We start from the raw sequence: 9,943 nt of genomic DNA on the forward strand, positions 1-9,943 counted from the left end.
GCTGATAAGTCTGTGTTTCTATTTTGACAGGAATCTTCGGTGACATGTAAGAAAAACACCTAGTATTACACGGAAGTATGTCAGAAGTCCATCGGGCATACATGAAGCAAGGCCCTAGACATCAACTGTGTCACATTTATGCTGCAACAGTTCTGCAACAGTGCTGCAACAGAGCTACACCTAAACTGCAACAGGACTACAACAGTGCTGAAATAGGTCTGTAACAGGGTTGTAACGAGGCTGTGAAATGGCTCTGGCAGCCGTACAACAACCCTCCCTATAGCAGTGCTGAAACATAAGCGCTGAAGTGCTGATGTACACCGGAACAGCTCTGTAATAGCACTGCTCCAGAACCGTCACAGTCCTGCAATACCGCTGCATCCCAACCTGCAGAATCCCGTCTTCAGTATAACAGTTGTGTTAGACTAGCATATATTACAGATATCATGTAGTCATTTAGTCAAGGGATATCTTCAAAGGTTTTATCTTTTCAAATATTTTTTTCATCTAGAACCCTTGTGATCACTTCATGATGATGCAAACAAACTGTGGTCAGTTTCCGCTTATGTTGATGAATGCAAAGGCGTGGGATGAAAATATTTATTTGAAAACTGAACTTTGGGGAACCCGTGAACCACGAGCTGATCGTGTAGTGTAGGACCTCTACTGTTTTGAAATTGTTGAAAGATGTAATCTTTACTTTGGGACTGTCTCAGTCTTTGTAGAATTGATCAATATATGTCAACATTCCATATGGATTAATCTACTCTGCCACTTTTACTGGGTTTCTCCCAATCTTGCTGTTTCTCTACTGTAACCTGTTACAGCTTATTTGTTACAGAATTCAAATTCTAAATCGCATCTTTGAAGGAAATTATCCTTTTGCCTGTAAATATAAAACCAACGGTTCCTGCTGTGCTACATCTTGTATGTTCTTTCCCGGTATCGGGGAATGTTGTAAATGTCACGCAATAGTGGGGTGATTCCATTGTGATAGTGACGTGATATTATCGCGATAATGCATCGAAAGTGCCGCGATAATAACAAGATAGTGCCGCATTTGTGGCAGAAATTTGTTGGGAAAGTACTTATGAAATGTATGCACGTAGCTAATCAGACACTGTGGTAGATGATCATGTGATACCATTCAACCTATAAATAGGATTTTGTTGATTCCTCAAAGCTCAAGTTAGCTCAAATATATTTACAATACGTCAGTTCAGCCAAGATCACCAGCATGTATGGATGGCTTATTTATACTTGTGGATGTGTCCGTTAGAGGAATACATTCTTGATCAAGGTGCTTCAACTGAGGTTTATTTGAACTAGAATTGTTATGTCTTAACTGTGAGAGTTTAGATGAAGATGTGCTGAAGTAGGTCGACATATTGTGTAGGCGTACACTAGCTCCAGATGTGTGTAGATGCTGCCAGTGTTGTACATGACGCTGGTGAGAACCAGTTAATACTAAAACCACACCCTACCTGGGACATATCTCATGTTTTGCAGTAGGAAATGGAGGTTCATATTTCTTGGGTCATTGTGATTTCTTCTTTGTAAAATCTTATTTATTCTTAAGATTCATCAAATTAATGTAACGTCTTGTTCTATGGATTTTCTTCAACATTAAATACGCCGAGTGGCAGGAGATAAACATACTGGTTTGAGAAAATATGATTTCAAACACATCTAAATGAATTATCTAATACCTTCTGTAGATGAGGCACATCACTGAAACAAGGAAATTGCTAAGGTAGCTTTATGTCCAAAAAAATGTGAAGAGTCTTCTCTATTGCAGTAAATTAAAGAAGTTGTTATCTATAAATTGCGTCAACTTCTAAGAAATGCCTATCAATTAGGAGTCTTCTGCCAAACCTTAAATGATAGAAACAGTTACTGTGCTGAAAGCTAATAAAATTGATCATTTTAGGAATATAAATATTATTAATACTGGTATTATTTTATATTTTGACTGCTGATTAAAATTCAATTTATGATTTTTATATTGGTCAGTTTTGTGACGTATTGAACAATGTCAATATGTTTTAAGAGTATCATGCATCTAAAATCATATTAATTAACAGTTCTAGTTTCTTGACTGATAGGCATGGTGTAGACTTATACCATTATTTGATTAAATTTGATCCTATGTTAAGCATTGACCAATCAGAAATCGCCCATATTATAAAACATGTTGATAACAGTAGATCAGGGGAGCTAACTCTTGAACAACCATGCTGTAGTAGGATAATTAGTAAAGGACAGTGTGTTGAAGGGTTCAAACCTACCAAATGACAAATATCATTTATGAAATAAAATTGTTCTTTTTTATTTACATTAGTATACTGTACTGATCCCAGCAGTGTATATAAACAGATGCCAATCTTTGCTCATAGATCTTATGTAGAAGTTGACTAGGGATAGATATATGCAACATAGATACGTCAATTATTTGCATTCAAAGTTGTATATTATGATTCCAGATATTTTGTATATATTTGTGTGGTCATGTGCATTTTATTTCATATGTCATCTTTTCATAATCAAATAACATGATGATTTCTTATCTCCTTATGTAGTTGTAGACAGCAGAGGGTGTAACAGTAGAAGCTGATGTGAGATTAAATACCATTGGTGTTATTAACACACTACATAGGTGTTGTCATTTTAATAATACATGTGTAAATTAGCAGTAATTTGTATTCATTTCCTATTTTTAGTGGAACCTTTGCAATAAAATATTTTTTTCCAAATGTTTAGTGAAATCAAAAAATTCTAAACTCTCGCTACATGTGTAGGTCCTGTTAGAGAAATTGTTCACTTGAGAATAAATTTTCTTATTTATCTCCGTATCAGTAATCAACATTCTAAGGTTTAAAAGAAGTTAGTTCCAGCATTAGCATGAAAATTTGCCTTTTTGCTTTCAAATTTGAAAATGTTTCTTCACCTTTTTCATAACTTTTTTTTTTTTTAAGTGTAAAACTGAAATTAAACACCTTAATGCAGACTTTCATCACTGAACCATATGTACAAAGTATTAGAAACCTTATAGCCAAATTTGCTGATTTTTTTTGGGTCATAAAACAAAAATGAAATACAGCCATGTATTACAATACAAATAATAATCAGCATGTGTAAACAGTGTTACAGGTGTTAACTGCAAGTTTCATTTTCATCCTACATCTCCATAAAGTTCAAGGTCAGTAGCCACAGATAACTCCATACCCAGTACCACTTCCCCATCCATAATGCATCAAACATTTCTGCTGCTGGAAACAAACAAAATGTGTATATGAAGATACACCAACATATAGAGTAACATACAAGCCCTGGAGAAATAACTTCAATATATTTCTGTATCATTTAGTTACAACTTTTTTGCAAATAACTTGAAAATCTATTTATGAACTGAATTTGAAGGCTTGGTTGTGTTATATCACTATTTATGTCTTATTAAAGTTTAGATAACTGAATAAGGTGATTACCCTACGACTTTTGCGCCTCTAGATATTTGATTTCTAGCTGTCCAGTTGACAAGGGATGCAAACATGGGACCAATTTTCATTTGAACTTTGTGTAAATAAGGAAAGTTGGTGTCAACGATTGACGATAATGATAAATGTTCTGTTTGTGTGTCAGGTGTAATTTTAATAACTGAATGTGTTAATAATGCTTTTTATAGCTCCATGTATGCATAAGTACTTTATTAGTGATTGAGTGCTTTTTTATTGTGTTAATGCATCAAAAATTTGCTTTAAAAGTGTTCCTTGGCGTCATTTGTGCGATGTTCCCTAGTCTCCTCCTAGAGTATGCAAAGCATTCCACTTGAAGTGTTCCTGGAACGCAGGGTGTTCCTGCAGTGCAAGGTGTTCCTACAATGCTGTAGTGCCATATATTCACAGCATTAGTTACGATTGTAGCTTCCAGATGTAGTTTTAGATTAAATCAGACAGGATTATCCCAAGTTTGATCCAGATTAAGCCCTATAATGACACCATTTTTTGTTGCAGTTGATTCTGAGCCAGGAATTCACTGGCTATTCTGAACACTCATTTTAATGAGGAAAAAACAGACACAACTATAGTTAATTATGCAAATTATTTGGATTATATATCAACTATGACATGGTGTAATTCGGAAAAAATCACTTGAATCTTTTGATGAGGAAGTAGAATCAACTCAGCCTTGGGTCTCGTTGATTCTATTTCTGGAATCAAGAGATTCTCATGACTTCTCTGTTACATATATAGTATATGTCTCATCAAAGACACTGCACTGTGCTGATTGACTATCTGTAATAATATTTAGGCGTGACATGATACAGAGTGTGTGTTTGCAGTTATATGCTTTCAACATATTCTTTTCCCATCACAATCCATCCTCAGGTCTTCAGGGGTATGCATTCACCATGTTGCTGGTGTCTACAGATCTGTGAAGTATTGAGGAAGGTCAGTCACAATCACATTGAATATACCGTATTCGAAGTAATAAGCGGCCAGGGCGCTCTCAAAATTAGAAATGGGGGGCTCTTATTAGAATAAAATTTTGGTGAGAAAACAATACAGAGTTGAAAGATCGTAAATTTCGTGATTTATGGTGACAGCCTGAAAAGAAACAAAAGAAAAGTCAATGCGTATTATACACGACAGATATATTTTCCAGAATTTAATTGCCCATAATTAAGTGTGCATATAACACACGAGTGCATATTATACACGAATAAATAAGTGTTCATTGATCAATCGGAAGGGGTGCTAATTGGGATTGTTCACTAGCCAATATATTAGCAAATATTGCCATGGGTGCTTATTAGAGCTAGGCGCTTATTACGTCGAATACGGTATATACAAACTGAAAGAAAAAATGAATAGGATATTCATGGTGTTCGATTCAGCACATCACAATTCAAATTAACTTTATTGGAGATGTGTGTGTCATGCTCTGTTGTTTGGAGGATTGTATCTAGTGTTTTCCACAGCTTGATAGAGTGAACCTTTTGTACATAACTTGTTATCATTGTTGCTTTGTTATTGTAAAATATATACATATCTACAGTTTGTATAATTATTTTTTTTTTTGGGATTATCATACTTTTGTTATGTATATGTTTACTGTTTTACAATCAGAGAACAATCTGAATAAATAAGGTCACACAATAGATTGAATATAATATACATATTTGTGATGAGACATTCCTGAAACAAATACTTATCCATCTTGGGACAACATGTACAAGCACGGTACTGAAACTGGAAAAAGCATTTACATTCCCTTCAAAGGTCAAAAGATCTGCAAGTAATTGATATCAAATATATGATGCCCTTGTTTTATTTAATTTGTATGCTGTTTACATAAAATATGTTTCATATAACTTCTTATCTCAGATGTAATTCCTTTTGTTTAAATATTGACAGTATTGTTTAGATTTATGCAGTTTCCATCCACTTGACAGGTAAACACAGACAACTATTCTGTGTGTAGGTTTAGAACATTCCCTGTGATGAAATGTGATGTGCTACCATGTGTTTCAATGCTATACGGTATAAGGAGTTTGAAGGTGTCAAGTTTCGTTACTTATTTACAGGCTGTTGTCATACAGCTGGAATATTGCTGAGTGTGGCATTATACAGCAAACAAACAACACAAAACCACATCACCTCCTCTCAACTCAACATCACCCACAAGAGATTACACTATTAACTGTCCTGTCTATACAAGCATTCACACATGTCAGCCACAAGAGATCACACTATTAACTGTCCTGTCTATACAAGCATTCACACATGTCAGCCACAAGAGATTACACTACTAACTGTCCTGTCTATACAGGCATTCACACATGTCAGCCACAAGAGATTACACTATTAACTGTCCTGTCGATACAAGCATTCACACATGTCAGCCACAAGAGATTACACTATTAACTGTCCTGTCTATACAAGTATTCACACACGTCAGCCACAAGAGATTACACTATTAACTGTCCTGTCTATACAAGCATTCACACATGTCAGCCACAAGAGATTACACTACTAACTGTCCTGTCTATACAGGCATTCACACATGTCAGCCACAAGAGATCACACTACTAACTGTCCTGTCTATACAAGCATTCACACATGTCAGCCACAAGAGATTACACTATTAACTGTCCTGTCTATACAAGCATTCACACATGTCAGCCACAAGAGATCACACTATTAACTGTCCTGTCTATACAAGCATTCACACATGTCAGCCACAAGAGATTACACTACTAACTGTCCTGTCTATACAAGCATTCACACATGTCAGCCACAAGAGATCACACTACTAACTGTCCTGTCTAGACAAGCATTCACACATGTCAGCCACAAGAGATCACACTATTAACTGTCCTGTCTATACAAGCATTCACACATGTCAGCCACAAGAGATTACACTATTAACTGTCCTGTCTATACAAGCATTCACACATGTCAGCCACAAGAGATTACACTATTAACTGTCCTGTCTATACAAGCATTCACACATGTCAGCCACAAGAGATTACACCATTAACTGTCCTGTCTATACAAGCATTCACACATGTCAGCCACAAGAGATTACACTATTAACTGTCCTGTCTATACACACATTCACATGTTATAATAAACTCAAGTTTGATTACATCAATTACAATAAGCACACATAGGGAAGATGCAGATTAACAAGAGATGAATATTGTCATCATTTATTAAAGCTAGTCCTTTTATCACATTGGCATTGTCCAGGCCAAACTACTTATTCCATGTATATTTGGTGTTTCCTATGTGATAACATCCTAAGATGTTGGTGTTCAGTGATGTTCACATAGTGACTCTCACACAGCTTTATGATCAAACATTGTATACTTTTACTGAGAGAATGTTAGCCCTTGAAACTTTGATGAAGGTCACACCTGAGGACTACTTAACACTGGGACTGCCCTGCTCAATAACAATGTGGTACACTACTATATCATAAGCATGTCCTGCCTCACTGGTGACTCTGGTCACAAATACATGCAAGACAAGTCAAGTGTTGACCTGTACAAACACAGAACATTTGTACAAGTCAAAATTGGGAATTGCATTGGATATCATTTTGGTCACTAATGCATCAAATTTGGTAGTGTCCCCCAATTGTCTACCATTTTGAAAGTTTTACTGAGACCTTGTATGCTGCAACTACTTAATAGTATTAATCTTAATGTTTTTCAAAGTTTATTATGAGTCCCAATACAAAACCAAAAATGAATTTACAATAACATTATAAGGTATCCAAAGTAAATTAGAGGTTAGATTTACATTCTTGGGCTAATATTTTGACAAAATAGTTTGACCAACGGCAACATTTTACAGCTGGGTTGAAACAGTGATGAAAAGTATATGCATGGATCACTGAAGGTTTGAGGGGCGGTCAGGTAGCCCAGTGGTTCAAGCCTTTGCTCATCACGCCAAAGACCCGGGTTCGATTCCCGACATGAGTACAATGTGTAAAGGCCCATTTCTGGTGTCCCCCGCCGTGATATTGCTGGAATATTGCTGGAATATTGCTAAAAGCGGCGTAAAACCCCATTCACTCACTCACTGAAGGTTGGTGATGACACCGGGTGTTCAATAGTATGGGAATGCTTACAGGCAAGGCTTACAGTGTAAGGTCATGAGAGATGTGCGAGGGCATGACATAAGTGCATGACATCATGACATCACTCTCAGTGTATGATCACTGTTATTGTTCTCCATGTGATCAATGTTGGCTTATAGTCCCCCACCATTATTTGTATATAATAGGTTTACGACGAGCTCACAGTGCCACTGGCGCAAGGATGTTGTGTTTTTGAGTTTTATGCTAGACTGTTACACAAAGCAGCCGTTTCTGTTACCAAGTGTGTTGAACTTGAAATGACAAATATTTACCCAGTAAAGATCCAACGTGGAGATCAATAGCAAATGTGAACACAGCCATAATATTGGTGAACCAACACCACACTGAGATTAACATGGGGCTCCCATGCCTGTTTATGTTGAAAATGTATTTGTTTATGATTTGTACGTACCTACCTATTAGTATTAAGACTTTATTTAACATTCCACTTTCAACTAGTTAGCGATTTCAAAATCAGTGTTTTATTTTGATTAAAAGTTTTAAATCATAGTGACAGTATTACAATTTTGATACACACATTTAATTAGTTCTGAATGGAATTATTCCATATTTTGCTTGGTACTAGAGATCAAGTAGAGTTGTATATGTTGTGTCCAAGAGAGCATATTTGTTCTATGTTAGGCAATCACGTTGCTGGGGCTCTCTCCATGCCCTCCAAGGCGAGCAGGTTCGCCAATATACTGTATCTTCACTACCATCGCTGAAAATATTTGCCATGGAAAGAGGTTAAGACGTTGACACCGAATACGGAAAATAAATCATTTCTTCTTATTCTTTCATTTTGTGTTTTCAATTAGTCAGTCAATTGTGTCTTCTTTCGATGATCTCAATTTCGTAGCCGTTACCTCGTGTTAATGTCAGACTTTACACCCCCCTAATATCGGTCTGCATCAACAAGACAATATTATGTTTGATCTACACGTGGATGAACTTGTTAATTGAACACACGAACGTAATCATATAGAGAGAAGCAGTTTATTTACATGCACTGTTTGACAGATGGCAATCACTGCTGCCTGGAGTAAGGTACACAAGTAAGGGGGTGGAGTGCGTGAGTTTGGTTCTACGCCATTTGTAATATAGCAACAGTATAGCCTTGTCTCGATGGAGACGTCAACAATTGGCCTCACTCATTGTACTCTCCTGGTAATTTAACAACGCGTCAACCAAGAATTACCGATTTTTAAGATAATTGTTGTTGTTATCAGAATGGCCATTAAAGCATTCAGGCGCAGAAACAGCTTCTTGGAAGGGGTGGGGGTAGATGCACAGTTTTGTTTGTAAAAAAGAAGCGTGAACTTACAATAAATAAATTGAAAGAAAATAATTCGGGAAACAACTTCCGATTGTTATCCAAAATATTGTCATTGAAGTTTCATAATTGTTAAAAAACAAACCATAAAATTACTTGGGGGGGGGGGGGGGGGGGGGGGGGGGCAGTTAATTATCATGATTGAAAACTGTGAGATTCTGGAAGTATGTATATCGCCAATCGCGAATCTCAAAGGTACTGATGCTGCGTCTTGATCTGGGAGCACTGCATGGGTTAAAGGTGGGATAATATATTGTGAGTCGAACATAACATTTGTGTTTAACACACGTCGCCCCAACAGGACTTGTCCAGGGAAAGCAGCTGCTTCCACATCACGTGCGTTCGGTTATATTCAACTTTATCTGTTAATTGTAAATTCACCACAATACCTGTATGACCATAAGCGCGTACACGTAAAATGCATTTCAACGAAGCTGCTATTAACACCATCACACGTTTCTGAAATATAACACCATTGCACAAATAGGCGCCCACCATTTTGGTTGATATATACAGTACATTGTGTGCTCATGCATAGAAGATCCGCATACACTATGTTCTAATACGTAGTGTATTCCCGGAGAATGAAACAAGGCAGTATCAGGTAGTGAAATAATCGCTGGATCTGTTCGGAAACGTCTTTCCGCTTGTGATTATCAAGAAAGTGATGACTGCTAATCACTTCATCTGTTGTGTTCAGACGAATTATACGCTTGGATTCATTATTCAAATATACGCCCCGTGGACTCTGTAATCCCAAATCCCTATTTTTAAAATATAAAATTCTTTCGTCCAACTTATATCTAAGTAAAATATTGAATTCTGGAACAATAACTAGTTTCATTTGTGCTTTGAACTGCAAAATTGTAAGAGAAACACTGATAGCATATACTATGAAGAAGAAACACAGGCTGCAATTGAGACTTGCTGTATATAATGAATATTCAATCATAATGTATTCAA

The 9,943-nt window shown here is 36.5% G+C and overlaps 1 protein-coding gene across 4 annotated transcripts in view; it reads left to right on the forward strand.

The window, feature by feature from the left end:
* The window catches only part of LOC124134910 (synapsin-like), a 143,035-nt gene extending 134,596 nt beyond the window's left edge, over window positions 1-8,439 (forward strand). For all 4 annotated transcript variants that reach the window (XM_048396866.1, XM_048396865.1, XM_048396868.1 and 1 more), the window contains exon 15: window positions 31-8,439. In XM_048396866.1, coding sequence (XP_048252823.1) covers window positions 31-50 — 20 coding nt within the window. In that variant the 3' untranslated portion in view covers window positions 51-8,439. The remainder of the gene's footprint in view (window positions 1-30) is intronic.
* The last annotated feature ends 1,504 nt before the right edge of the window (window positions 8,440-9,943 follow it).

Source organism: Haliotis rufescens, unplaced genomic scaffold (genome assembly GCF_023055435.1).
Source record: "Haliotis rufescens isolate VD_foot unplaced genomic scaffold, xgHalRufe1.0.p SCAF_16, whole genome shotgun sequence".
NCBI lineage: Eukaryota > Metazoa > Mollusca > Gastropoda > Lepetellida > Haliotidae > Haliotis > Haliotis rufescens.